At 47.4% G+C, this 14,803-nt stretch overlaps 1 protein-coding gene across 20 annotated transcripts in view; it reads left to right on the top strand.

Annotated features, from left to right (window-relative positions):
• The window catches only part of Txnrd2 (thioredoxin reductase 2), an 87,768-nt gene that overhangs the window by 23,667 nt on the left and 49,298 nt on the right, over positions 1–14,803 (top strand). For all 20 annotated transcript variants that reach the window (XM_087198609.1, XM_087198616.1, XM_087198615.1 and 17 more), the window contains 3 exons: positions 6,172–6,191; positions 6,982–7,073; positions 13,122–13,296. In XM_087198609.1, coding sequence (XP_087054735.1) covers positions 6,172–6,191; positions 6,982–7,073; positions 13,122–13,296 — 287 coding nt within the window. The remainder of the gene's footprint in view (positions 1–6,171; positions 6,192–6,981; positions 7,074–13,121; positions 13,297–14,803) is intronic.

Genomic DNA, 14,803 nt, shown 5'->3' with positions numbered 1-14,803 from the left:
ATGTATCAGTCACCCGTTTCATTCTGAGCATGATTTATGTGAGGAAATGGTTTTTTAAAAATTAAGCTAGAGATATATCCCTGTACGATGCTTCTGTGAAAATGCAGCTTTTGTCCAAGGCTGTTAATGCAAGTTGTAACAGTGTAATACGGGAGTGAGTGTTTACATGTTACATTCCTCTGCAGCAGTCAAAATAAGCCCGGAGGGTCTACAGTAGCATTTCTGTATTTTATCAGCTTGGGTTGGGGCTGAGGGGGAGGCCTCTGCTCACACTTGGAGGGGCTGTTTCTGCCAGATTTATTTGCCTTATAAATATTCCTCATGTTTATTTTAACTCGCCTTTAAAATGGAGCTGAAATTAATATGGACCCTAGGGCTAGCCCTCTGGCCCCAAAGCGCCTCCTGGAGTCGGGTAGGGACATTTTGACTGCTTGTTCCCGACCTGGAGGCTAGTGGGCCCAGTGTGCCTGCACTTCCGCCTACAGTGGGCACTGAGTCTGCTGGGTGGCAGCTCTGCTGAAGATGGGCCACTTCAGCCCTGGCCAGGTCTCTTGACGCAATCTGCAGGATGCACCCTGGCCTCCTTCTCTTTCTCCTTGCATAGGCATAGGCACCAGCTGTGACTTTCAGGTGCATCTGCATGGGGCCCAGGGACTAGTAGTTTTAGGTCACGCCTGAAATGAGTTGGGCCTATGATGGACCCTGTACAAGTTTACCGTCCCAAGGCTGATCCATGCTGCCTCTTGGGCATCACATGGGAAGCCCCCCTTTCTTCTAGGCTGGCATCAGGTCTCAGGGAGCCCAGGGATGAAAAGATGACAGAGATGGGACAGTCATGCCTGAGCCCTGTCCATAGGAGACAAAATTAAGGCAGACTCTTCACTCAGCAGCTGGGTACCAGCAAAACAGGGCCACGCCTGTTTTGTTGGCCACAGCAAGCTAAACATTTGGGTCAGAGCCTATGAAGGTGATCAGCCAGTGTAGAGAACCCCTGGAAAGGCAGCATGTGGGTGCAAGTGGGTGGGAGGGACCTCAGGGGATGTCCTGGCTGCCTCAGATGCTCAGGGCCAGTGCAGGGCCTTGAGTAGAACTCCAGGTTGACACCTGCTTAGACTCAGTTGTCAGCTTTGTGCCTGGCTTTATTCCCTTTTCCATTATTCTTGTTTCTTTATTCTTTTGTCAAATCCAGAATAGGTTGAAGAACTGAGGAGATTCTGAGGTGGAGGGCAGCAGGAGCCTCTTCAGGAGGATGGGCAGTGGGATAGTGGCCACTGTAGGCAGATATATATTCCCAGCCGGGGAAGTTGGGGTGCTGAGGGGTGTGTGGCCTTGCAGGACTGAGCCATTCTGTTCTACAGAGCAAGTCCCTGAGAGATGGGGGAATGTGAAGGTGAGAAAGGTGAACTTACTCTTCAAATTTCTTCAGGGAGGCAGGCATTGGGGTTGGGATTCAAGTGCAGCCAAGAAAAACCTGTAGCCCAGAGAGGCCTGATGAGTAAGGGAGGTCAAGGAACTGACCTCAACCTCCAGCCCCACAGCCCATGCCATTTTCCATCCTACTCCCCACCTGCAGGGCGGCCCACCTCGAAGCCTCTGCACCCTGGCAGATTCCAACTTGGCTCCCCAACCTACCTCTGCTTCCTGTACTTGTATAATCTGGGCTCTGCCTTCTCTCTTGACATCAGGTTTTGGGGCTCAGGAAGCTTAACACCAATGTAGAGAATCATAATCACTCACTTTCAGAACCCTTTTGCCTACCTACAAATTGATTGGCACTTTTGCCTGGACTCACTGTGTCTGGAGATCAGTTTTCTGCAAAGCTGGGCTGAGCTTTGCAGTGCTGGGCTAGGGAAGTGGTTAAATGAGCCAGCAGCTGTCTTGGGGTGGCTCTTCCCCACATGAGATCTTCTTTGAGGTCTAGTAACTGAGTTGCTATTTCTAGGTAACAGCCAGGACCTGGTTGTTCCTGCTGTCCACTCATGGGGCCTCGCCAGATCCCCAAGAGGCTTACAGAGCATGAGGACTCCCAGTCTCACAGCTGCCAGCCCCACTCTGGGGCTGCCCAGCCTGCATGTTCATCCTGGGAGGGAGGAAGCCAAAGGTATCCCAGGATGTCCCCCTTCTGCAGCTGCTGCAGCAGCCTGACATTTTCTGTCCTTGGATTCTCAGGGCTTTGTGAAGCAGGAAGAGTGGTTTTATAATTTGTGTTGAATTAATGCTGCCTGTCAGAGTTTGTCATGGAAGGGACTGTTGTTTGACCCTATTATGAAATTTCAGAAGCCTAGCCAGGTACCAGTTATTTTTTTTTTCTCTTCCTAAGCATAAGAGGGAGGAAGGTAAACTTTATTTTAGGAAGAACCACAGCTGTTTATTTAGAAATGACTGCTGCTTACTAGTCTCATTTTCTGCTTAACTTTCACTTCTATTTGATGTACTCTTCTGTGTCGGCAAAAGGGAGATTAGCCATTTACCTGGGACTTGGTTTCCCAGACTATAAAGCTGTCTCTCCACCTGCCTGTGTGCATCCCTGTGGCTAAGACATTACAGTCCAGGGCCCTGGGGCATCTGTTACCCAGAGGTTGGTCAGTGCAATCTCCATCAGGCCCAGCATTGGACACTAAGGGGTCGGATGGGGCTGGCCTCTGGCAAGCCTGGAGCTAGCTCTTACTGGGGTGGAGCTCCCTTCTCCCCCCATGCCGCCCACATGGGGCAACCCCCACCTGGCATTTCCTGTGTTGGCAGGAGTGCCAAGGGACCAGGTGGTCCCTGAGACTGTCACTTTTGTGAGTGTGCTTTCTGGAGAGAGGATCAGGGGCGTCAGGCTCCAGAGGCAAATGGACAGTTTTTTAAGCCTGGGCTTCTCTGGCTTGTGTTAATGCTTTTGTTTTCGCTTCCTCCCCTGTTCTGATTTTGAACAAGAAAGCCTGCCCTGTGATTAGGTTAATCTCGTGGTAGTTATACCTCCCTGGAAAATGTTGTATACCAAAAAGTACAGAGCTGAGCTGCTGGAACACACACAAATTTGGATTCATGGCTTACAGGGTACAGAATGGTGGCTTCCATGTGGGTGGGCAGATACACTGGTTATGTTTTTTGTTGTTGTTGTTGTTGTTTAAATACTAGGGATTGAACCCAGGGCTTTGAGCTTGCTCAGTCCTTTTTAAATCTTTATTTTGAGATTGGGTCTTGCTAAATTGGCTGGATTGGCCCCAAACTTGCTATCCTGCCTTGTCCTCCCAACTAGCTGGGATTATCAGTGTCTTTTCATGGCAGTATTAAGTCCAGAGTTTCCAGCCCCTGGGTCTGCTGAGCTGATCCTCTGATTTCTGCCAGTACCACCATACTCCTCGTAGCTGGCCATGGCCTGTCATGGTTGCTGTACCTCTGTAGCTGGTATCAGTGCCACTGGTCCTTGTCTGTCCCCCGGCCCTGTCCAGGCTGAGCATGGTCCATGGAAGCCTATCTGCAGTTAACTATTTTCTGGATCTTTCTCCTCCTTGTGCCTGGAGGATTTGATGTCTGATCCTGATTTTCCTCCAACATTTTCATACTCCAGTCAGTTTGAAGGGAGTTCTCTGTTTGAGTTCTTATATCCTGCTTCTTCTAAGAATAAACATTCTCATTATTTGATTAATTGGGGAAGAGGCAGAGTAAAAATCAATAGTGATGAAAATCATTGTTCATGAAGACAAAAGGCCCAGAGTTATCCTGGAACCAAGCAGGATGAGGGCTTTTGTTGAGAGATTTCGGCTGCATACAGGCAAGGACGCCCACTTGGGAATGTGCCTGGCTGGTATCTACCTTCCCTGCATGTGCCCCCAGTCAGCAACTTGGAACTGCACCTGTGAAGTGGGAGCTCCACCTACTATGTAGCCTCAAGGACAGGTGGTTCTAAGTGCTGCAAAGCCTCTGAGGGCAGAGCTGTAGTCCCTGGCTCCCCCACTAGCTCCCTATGCAGGTCTGAGGAGCTGGCACATGTGAACTGCAGAAACAAACTTTTTTTTGAGAGAGAGAGTCTCATTATGTAGCCCGGGCTGGCCTCAAACTTGCAGCATTCCTCCTGGTTCAGCCTCCCAAATGCTGGGATTATAGTGTGCACCACCATGCCCAGGCAGAAACAAACTATTTTTGTCAGAATCAGGAGATCACATTGTTTTGTGCTCAGCAATGAAGAAGGGCTGAGAGAAGGCCCAGCCCACTGTCCTGAAGCCTGGAGGCTACAGCCAGCCCATCCTCCAAGGAGGGTCAGCAGGGAGGCTCCTAGCCAGCAGGGAGCCCAGGTGGCAATGGAAGGGCCACATTGGTGTCACTACCCTCGTGCCTGCACAGCTCAGCAGGATCCAGAGTCTTGTTGTGTGGGTACCGCTGGAAGCAGTGAGCAAAGGACACTGAGTGTTGAGCACTGACACACTTTCCCAAAGTGGATCTGGCTTTTAGAGCAGGTTATTCACAACAGTGGAATAATGTTTGTATTTTTTTTTTGTACCGGGGATCAAACTCAGGACCTTGCGCTTTCGAGGCAGGTGGCAGCACTGCTGAGCTGAATCCCTGGCCCTGTATTTTAAGTAACTTGTAATTTCATATCTTACAGGCTTATTCCTTTCATTATATCCATCAAATCCAAAAAGAATTGTTACGTGCTTTTGGAAATGTGCCTTAATGTACGTGCTCTGTGTACATGTGCACCCATGTCTGTTTCTTAGGCACTGCTGACCCTGGATGAGACTTGGAAAGCGTCTGTGCTCTCCTTGTCTCCCTTCACCTTTCTCACACTGAGTGGGGTTGTACAACCAGCTAGGGCCACTTTGTCCCTAGCCATGCACAAAGTTCTGTCCCCAGGTACTGAAGAAGCAGCATGCTACCTGCTTCCCAAAGGGCATCTACAGCATTCTAAGGGATATGCTGCTTCTTGAAATGGAGTTATAACATTAGTACCTGCCAGGATTAATGCTGACATTGGGCTTATCCATCCTTCCTCTTGTTCAAAGGCTGAGCTGAGGGGTGATCTGGTGAGCCCACCCATGTGTAGCCACCCTAGCTGGGAGTTTCTTTTTGGTTGGGTTTTGAGCCTGCCTCCATCTGTGTATGAGTACACATGAGTATGTGCATGTGTGCACATGCACATTTGTTCACATGTGTGCACATGTATGAGTGTGCACATGTGCACAAAAGTGATAGGACTGTGTACATGAGTGTGTACTGCACATTGTACATTGTGAGCATGTTATGAGTGTGCATATGTGTGTACACAGTGGTGTGATGTGACTGCACCTGTACATGCCAGTGTACCCACAAGGAGGTATAGGTGCATGCACATGGGTGTGTACAGATGTGTGATGTGTGTGTGCCTGTTACTATACATGTGCGGATGTACCTGTGTGTCAGTGTATGTCACGGAGTGCAGATTTGGCCACAGGACAGGATTTACACTACTGGGAGTGGGTTGAGAATGTAGCTCAGTGGCAGAGCACTTGTTTAGAATGCACAAGATCCTGGGTTCAGTACTCTTACCACAAACAACAAATCAAAAACTCCCAGAGTAAATATTTCTAGTGAGTCTCAGCATCCTATGTCCCCCATCCTGTGGCCTCAGTTATTGCTTCAGGGAGATGGCTCTTCTGGCCGCCTGTGTGGGTTTTCCATCCTGGTTTTCTGTGTTCTCAAAGTGTTCTGCTCACAGAATGTGCTTCCCCGAGGAAACCCACGCCCCTCACCATTTGGTTCCCTCACCATCCTACAACGTGTTTCCCTGCTTCCATGCTGGCTTTAGGAGGCCCAGAAGGGCTCAAGGCAGAACTCATCTCAGGGCAGAAAGAAAACTCTGTGCTTCTTCTAATGGACATTTATCCATGCATCTGCAGAATCCTGGAGCTGCCTGGTGCCTGTCTTGGGACAGGTGCCATTTGTCACTAACCACATGCTCTTCACCACCAAGCAATTTGCTGATTCAATAATATTATTTGTCGTGTTGTATTTCACAACTGTAGCCTCTGGGAAGTGGGCTTTGTATCTTGGGATGACCTATTTGAACAGTCAGCCTCAATGCTCATTAGCTGAGTGCTTGGCACAAAAAAGAAGGGTCCTTCTGTGTCCCACCCTTGGGATGACAGTTTGTGCACCCATGTGGGCTATGCATCCACTTACTCCATGTGTTCTCTATTTCTCTGACAGGTTGGTGGTTGGGGCCAGCTGTATCCTTTGCTAGTGTGTAGATAACTGTCCTGTGACATGGACTACTGTTCTCTAGAGTCCTTCCTGACTTCGCTCACTTCCTTGGATTAGGCTTACTGGGCTTTTGGGGGCTGAGGGCCTGTGCCCAGGGGACAGTTTGATGCTGACCTCTGTGATCAGGGCTTCCTGGAAGGTCTTCCTGAGCCACACACTGAGACAGCCAGCCAGTTGGGGCAGCTGGACACGGCCGTGAAGCAGTCAAGTGATCTCTCTTGAGAGCTGTTGGCTCCTGTCTCATTCCTTCAGAAGGAGCAGTCAAACCAGCCGGGTTAAGAGAGGAGCCCCAGGAGGTCCAGGGTCAGGATAGAGGATATCTGAGGGAAGTTGAAAGCCCTGGAGCCCCCATCCCCTGAGAGCACAGGTCTCAGGCAGCAGTTTTGTCTTCTACCCATGGGGCTTTTATCCCCCTGGCCCAGCTAGTCGTTGTGCTCTGACTCAACCAAGATGCAGGTGCAGCCTTGGAGGCCGAGATTAAACTCCAGAGCTGGGGCGAGAGCACTGTAGAGGCACTGGCCAGCCTGGTCCACGATGGTGTTGAGAGGACTTAAAGCTTGAGCTGGGAGAGCTCCCAGTCCCCAGGCTGTGCATATGAGACCTGGGGTAAGGGAGACTTGCAGCTCATATCAGGAGTCTCTGCTGGGGCTGACCAGATCGGTGGGGGTGGGGGCAGCTGGAGTGAGGCCCTGTGGGTCTTGGTTCTTTGCTTCCAAAGTCATGATTTGTGAGTATTCCTTAGCCCATCACCTGCAGATATAGCCCTGGAGTGTGCTGGGTTCCTCACAGGGATCGGCCTGGACACCACCGTCATGATGCGCAGCATCCCCCTCCGAGGCTTTGACCAGGTAGGGCCAGTGGCTCCACTTCCCACCCTGTTGTACTGCTCTCCCAGAGAGCTCCCTTCCACCCACCTGTCACCCAGGCAGGTGCAGGTGTGGCTGGAAAGGCAATCTCATGCCTCAGAAGCAGGCTCTTGAGTTGGAGGAGGACATTGTTCAGCAAATATGAAAATGCATTTGTGGGAGCCTAAAAGAAAGGCTGCTGAGTGGAGTGTGCACACAGCTGCACACATGTGCTCCTACCAGGCTACAGCGACATCTGTGGCATGCCACCCCCGGCCCAGAGACTGGTGGACCGGTAATACCTTCTGGTTGTCCCATTAGTATGTGGCATGTGTCCCTGGAGCACTGTCCTCCACCTCAGAGACTCCCAGCTCCCTCCTTGCTGAGCCCCTCTTGGGTCCCAGTAGAGATGCTACCTCACTAAGCCCAGCTCCAGGCAGGGAGGAGCAGGTGAGAGACTGGCCAGGCCCTGGATGACCTTCACAGGACAAGGCAGTCCATCCACCCATCATAGGCTAAAATGAGACATGCACAAGCCAGAGTGAGCATGCAGTTCTTGTGCATCATATATATCCCTGGCACATGCAGGAGCCCTCAGCACAGCCTGGGAAGTTACTGCAGGCTCATTCACCTTGCAGGGCCCATCCTGCCCTGGGAGAAGCTATGGGTTCTGGGCATTTGTGACTGTCACGTGGCTAGAGTTCAGAGGCACTGCCTTGTGTGTCTGAGCAGGTGCATGGGTGTGCATCTGTCCTCATCCTCATCTTGGGAGCCCATGTGAACTACAGGATAAGCTCCTGCCATCGAAGTGATGGAGATTTTTTTGTAACTAAAAACTCTTCAAGGAAGTCAGCCATTAAAATCTAAAAGTCTGGGGATGTCATTGTCAAGATGTTAAACAGTCCATATTCCCTGCCAAAGAAGATCCATCATGGTCTACACAGTCATGTTTCTGGGTTGTAGTTGTACCTCAGCTCACAGAGGCCTAGCTGGGACACATCTGAAGGTGGAAGGGGTCAGGCCTGCTGTCTCTAGACCCCAGTTCTCTACCACCCCACTCACTGCACACTGCTCTAACTTGCAGACATATCTCACCATCCTGTGCAATCATATGTGGCTTTATTCTAAAGCTGTGACACATAGCCGTCAGTTACCTTGGGGTATGCACCCCCAGTCCCTGTAGTAGTACAAATTGTCTAGGAAGCCTCTGAGCCCCCTTCTGTGGGGAGGATGTGCAGCAGGGTGCAGATAAAGCTGAAGCTTGAGAGGCAAAGAGGCCTACAGGGATGAGGGTTGTGCTCAGGGAGGAGGCTCTGTGACATGAGCTGGAGCTCCAAAAAGACACATCATCCTGGCAGACAGGCCAGGTGACAGTGCACCTCAGCATGCCTTGTAGTTCCCTTCAGAGCCCTGGATGTCTAAACCTTTTAGGATTCTGGAGGGTGGCAAGAGGAACAAGTAGCCAGCATGCCAGTTTCTCTGCTTGAGACAACCAGCACGTCATTCCTGATGTGCTGGGCTCCTCATACATGTGGTCCAGAACAAGCCAACTCAGCTGGGAAGGTGTCAAAGGATTTAAACCATGACTTTATTTCCTCCTAAGGAAGCATCTGTGGGCTCCTAGGGCAGTAAAGCTCAGCAGGTCCCAGGACCCGGAAGGAAGTTCCCCGCCTCCATCCCAGGCTCCTAGGGCAGAGAGGGTGAGTCGGTCCCAGCACCCGGAAGGAAGCTCCCCCTCCTCCATCCCAGGCTCCTAGGGCAGTGAAGCTCAGCCGGTCCTAGCACCCGGAAGTAAGCTCCCCACCTCCATCACAGGCTCCTAGGGCAGTGAAGCTGAGCTGGTCCCAGCACCCGGAAGGAAGCTCCCCGCCTCCATCCCAGGCTCCTAGGGCAGAGAGGGTGAGCCGGTCCCAGCACCCGGAAGGAAGCTCCCCGCCTCCATCCCAGGCTCCTAGGGCAGTGAAGCTCAGCCGGTCCCAGCACCCGGAAGGAAGCTCCCCGCCTCCATCCCAGGCTCCTAGGGCAGAGAGGGTGAGTCAGTCCCAGCACCCGGAAGGAAGCTCCCCGCCTCCATCCCAGGCTCCTAGGGCAGAGAGGGTGAGCCGGTCCCAGCACCTGGAAGGAAGCTCCCCGCCTCCATCCCAGGCTCCTAGGGCAGTGAAGCTGAGCTGGTCCCAGCACCCGGAAGGAAGCTCCCCCACTGCCATCCCAAGCTCCTAGGGCAGAGAAGGTGAGCTGCATGGGTGCCAGAAGCACCCCCCACCCCCGTGGAAATGAGAAGACACATAAACAAGCCTCAAAAACAGACTTCTGGATCACCTACAGCAACCCCAAAGGGAAATGAGATGGAACACTCTGATACTCAACCACCTGGACTCTCTGAACTGGCAACAAAAGAGGATCTGGGAAAAATGAAATCAGAAATAATTACTCAGATAACAGCAAAGATTTTGCTCATGGTGCAAGACATGATTAATAAATCTAGAGAGGACACAGATAAAAAAATAGAGGATCTGAGGAATATGATGGAATCCCAACATAGGAAACAAATGGAATCCATAAAACAGATACAAACAGATTTCCAAGAGATTAAAAACTCCATCAAAAGTCTGTGCAGCAGAATGAACCAATGTGAGGATAGAATTTCACATATAGAAGATAAGATTGCAATTAGTGAGGAGGAAAAGAAAAATTGCTTTAAAATTGTAAGGGAACACAAGAAGTCAATCTAGCAGCTGCTAGACGATGCAAAGAAGAATCACATAAGACTGGTTGGAGTCGATGAAGAAGAGGAGAGAATGCAGATGACATAAAAAAACTCTTCACAGAAGTGATGGCAGAAAACTTCCCAAGGTGGGGAAAAGAACTTGACATACAGATAAGTGAGGCATATAGGACTCCAGCTAGACTTAATCAAAAAAAATCTACACATAGGCATATAATAGTTAGGATTCCAGAAATCCAACAAAAGAATAAAATTCTACAAGCAGTGAGAGAAAAGAAACAAATCACATACAAAGGAAAGCCCATCAGAATCACAGCAGACTTCTCAATGCAAACCCTCAAGGCAAGAAGAGCTTGGAGTGATGTATTTCAAGCCCTAAAGGAAAACAGCCTCCAACCCAGACTGATGTACCCTGCAAAACTATCTTTCAAAATTGATGGAGAAAGAAGATACTTTGATGATAAAGAGCACCTCAGGAACTTCATGAATACCAAACCGGCACTCCAAAAAATTTTAGACAATACCCTAGGAAAAGACAATGAGGATCACAACCCCAGGAAACCCAGCAGAATGAATCCATTGGGCGTGACAAATTAAACGCAAAGGGGGAGAATCCAACAAAAAGAAAAAGTCATGACAAGGCTTTTAAAACTTGACTTCATCTCCCTAATGAGTGTATAATTCAATCTTATTATTGTACTGATTAGTATTTTCTGATTCTAGAGTGGCACACCATTCCTTGTGCTATACTGGCTATTTATCATCTTCTTATGTCTACATTTTAATTGGGTTGTCTATTAATGAGCTCTAAGAATTCTTTATATATTCTGCTCATAGGTTATATGCATTGTAAATATGGTTTGTTTAAGGACTACTTTTCATTTTAATGATGTCATTTAAAGGTCTAAATTTTGGTGGAATCTCATTTATCATTTGTTTTCTTTTATACATCATGTGTTTTGTATCCTAGGTAGTTCTTGCCTACCCTGAATTCATAAATATTTTCCCTTATAATTTCTTCTTAAAGTTTTATACTTTTAGGCTTTCTTACTTAGGTTCATAGATCCCTTCAAGTTATTTTCATGTATGGAAAAAAAGGGTTGAGGTTAATTTTTTATATACGGATACCAGGTGTTCTAGTGCCGTTTGCTGAAGACACTGTCTCTTCCTTGGCTCTTGAATTGAGTTTATATTCTATAAAATGCTAATGTTAAATAATCTTTCAAAACTCAGTGGACCATATATGTGTGGTTCTATTTCTAGATTCTCTGTTTTATTCAAATGATCTGTATGTCTTTCCTTACACCAACACTGCCTTGATTACTGTAGCTTTAGAAGAAGTCTTAAAATTGGGTGCTAAATGTCTTCCAACACTGTTTTTGTTTTGGGCTTTTCTGGGTCCTTTGTACTCCTACGTAACTTTTAAATTTCAATATCCAATTCTTCATTTATAGCAAGCATACACAGACCTGAATTTTTATATATACCTTGTGTTTTCTAATCCTGCTAAATTCAAATACAAGTTCTAGGGGCTCCTAGAGATTTCTTAGTATTTTCTCTGCAGATGATCATTTCATCTACATATAAAGATTTTGCTTCTACCTTGCCAATCCTATCCTAGTTGTGTCATTTTATTGCCAGACTATTTTGGTGGGGCCTAGGTTTCAAAGTTTAATGGACAGATAAAGAGTAAGCATATCTGCCCTTGTTCCCCACCTTAAGGAGAAAGCATTGTATCTTCTCCATTCATACAAGGTGTTCTCGCTGGAAGTATGGAGTACATGTCTTTGATCTGTTGAGAAGTTTCTGTTCTACTTTTAGTCTCCTGATAGCTTTTACCATGAACAGCTGTAGAATTTGGTCCAATACTTTTTCTCTAACTAGTGACAGGATCATATGGCTTTTTCCTTTCCTCTGTTAAAATGATTACTTTTGGGGGTGGATCTTCCAATGCTGAACCAACACTGCCATCCCTATAACAAAACCACTTTCTACATCCTGCCAGATCTGACTTCTAAGAGTTTGTTTTGTTAAACAAATTTCTATCTATGTTCATACTTTTTTCTTCTATTATCTTTATCCAATTTTAGGATTAGCACAATGTTGAGTTCCTAAAACGAGGGGAGAAGTGTTCTTTCTTTTTTCTGCTTTAATTGTTTGATATAATTTATCAGTTAAAATGTTTATGAGCCTGCTGTTGTCATATAGGTAGGTTTTCAAGCTAGGAATATACTTTCTTTAATAGGTGCTATTCAAATTTTATATTTCCTCCAGAGTTAGTTTCATTAATTTGTCTTCTAAGTTACTTCTTAGAAGTTGTCAAATTTATTTCAAAACAGATTTTTGTAATATGCTTTCTATATCTTTTTAAATTCTGTAAAATCTGTGGTAATGTCTCCTAGATCTTAATATTGTAATTTTAAAAATGTATAACTGATATTGTGTAACAGGAAGAAAAGGTCTAAAAGAGCAGGGGAATTGGGAGGGGTAGGGGAAGGGAAAAAGGGAAAGGAAAAAATATGAGAAGAGGAAAAAAACGGAAACAAGGTCTCTGCAAATAGGGAAGGGTGGAGGGGGTGAAGGGAGGGCAAGGGAAGGGGAAAAAAGTAAGAACCAAGAGATTCATGTAATGGTACAAGATCCCAATGATGAATATAACTGTATTGTATACCTAAAATGTACCAATAAAGTTAATGGGGGAAAAAAAAAAGAAGCATCTGTGGCCAGTCTCAATACTTGCCTATGTGACCCCCCCCCCCCAGTGTCCTGGGGAACTTGGCCACCATCTATAGCCAGGGGCCTTCTGGGCCACAAGGGAGGAAGAGCCACCTCTTTCACCTCCTGGTCTGTGCCCTTGCCTGGTGCTCCTGCATTTCTCTGGGAGCAGGGTCTTATGCTGGCTTTCTCAGCTTCCTGATGGCCACAAAGGCAAACTGGTCACACTCACTGCAGCTGGGTGGGAAGAAGAAAGCCATCTCCATGGGCCTGGGCAGAGTTACTAGGTGTAGGTGCTGGATCATTGGAATCTCAAGAAAAGCCTGCAGACCAAGCACCTCCTGACCAAAGAACTCAGCATCTGAGACTTTGGGCCAAGAGGATCCAAATGCTCTCCTGGCTCAGCTTCCAGGACCCAAAGAGCAAGAGGATCTGAAGTGGGGGTGGTGGGTTGGTACCCCATATTCTCCAGTGGGTAAACCCCTCTTCAGCCCTCACCAGGGCCTTTGAGAGCAAGGCAGGGGGTTGGGGCCTCACCCCCATGGACATCATCAGTAGTGATGTTCTCACTGTTACCTTGTCCTCATGGCATGCCCTCTTGTGCTTTGCAGCAAATGTCTTCTTTGGTCACAGAGCACATGGAGTCTCATGGCACCAGATTCCTGAGAGGCTGCACCCCCTCCCACATCAGGAAGCTCCCAGATGGTCAGCTCCAGGTCACCTGGAAGGATGGTATCTCTGGCAAAGAGGACACGGGCACTTTTGACACAGTCCTGTGGGCCATAGGTAAGGGTGCGGCAAGCCACACACATGCTATCTCCGGTCTCCTGGTGGAGCCCAGCAGAACTTGGTTCTCTTGGAACAGGACCCCCATCACCACCAGTTCTACTGGCTCCTTGACAGGTTGGCTGCCACCTGGTACACCTCAAGGGCTGTTGTGAAGGCCCATGGGGACAGTGCCCTCTTTTTTTTCCACTTCTATGTGATGTTCTAAAAGCACAGACCAGAGACCCAGATATTGTCAGCTGTATGTCATTAGGAAAGACTAGTGGGTCCTTCTGGCTTCCATGAACTTTGATAGATTGTTTGTTAAGATTTTGGTGTGTAGATCCTGTACATTTCCTTTGAATTTTTTTTTTTTTTTTTTTTGGTACTGGGGATTGAACTCTGGTCCTTGTGCTTGCGAGGCAGGCGGCAAAACCACTGAGCTAAATCCCTGGCCCTCCTATGAATTTTAAGACTTGATCTTTTTTTTCTTTAACAAATTAGATGTTATGCATTATAAATTCAAACAGTTTTTTTTTTTTTTTGAGACAGGCCTTCACTATGTAGTCCAGGTGGCCTTGAACTCACTGTGTAGTCCAGGTTGGGCTTGAATTCTTGGCGATCCTCCTGCTTCAGTCTCCTGAGTGCTGAGATTATAGGTGTGTGCCATGCCCAGCTTTAAACTAGTTTTGCTTTTTGGCAGTACTGGAGATTGAATGCAGGGGTTCTCTACCACTAAGCTATAGGTCCAGCCCTTTTTATTTTTTATTTTGAAACAAGTTCTCACCAAATTTCCTAGACTGGGCTAAGACTTGAGGTCCTCTTGCCTCAGCCTCCCTAGTAGCTGGGATTACAGACATGAACTACTATGCCCAGCAAGCTAGTTGTTTTTAAGAAAAAAATGATATACACTTTAAGTTTTTTAAATTGTGGTGACTTGTGTAACATATATAATAAAATATATATAACATAAAATTCACTTTTTGGAGGGAGGGAGTGGTGCTGGGACTGAACCTAAGGGCTTGCTGCTCCTAGGCAGGTGCCTTACCACTGAGCTATTCCCTATGCCCAGTTCACCATTTTAACTACTAGGTGTCCAGTACAGTGGCATTAAGTACATTTACATTGTACAACCGTCACTACCATCCATCTCCAACACTTTTCATCATCCTCAAACTGAAACACCATCCTCACTTAAATATGACTTCTCATTCCTCCTTCCTTTGGCTCCTGACAACTGCCATTCTATTTTCTATCTCTGTAAATTTGATGTCTCTTGGTACTTCATAGAAATGGAATCATATGGCATTTGTCATTTTGTTTCTGGCCTCTTTCTCTTAGCAAAGTGTCCTCAAGATTTTTCCATATTGTAGCCAGTGTCAGACTATCCCTTTTTAAGGCTGGGCAATTTTGTTTATCCATTCATCTGCTGATGGACACTTGGGTTGCTTCCACCTTTTGACTGTTGTGAATAGTGCTGTTTGAATGTGATTGTCCACAAAGTAGCTGTTTTTTTGGTGCCGGGGAT

Source organism: Heterocephalus glaber, unplaced genomic scaffold, assembly GCF_053883595.1.
Source record: "Heterocephalus glaber isolate CG9 unplaced genomic scaffold, H.glaber_assembly_v1.0 deba00001687, whole genome shotgun sequence".
Taxonomy (NCBI): Eukaryota; Metazoa; Chordata; class Mammalia; order Rodentia; family Bathyergidae; genus Heterocephalus; species Heterocephalus glaber.
The sequence above is the reverse complement of the archived record's forward strand: the minus strand, read 5'-3'. Positions and strand labels throughout refer to the sequence as shown.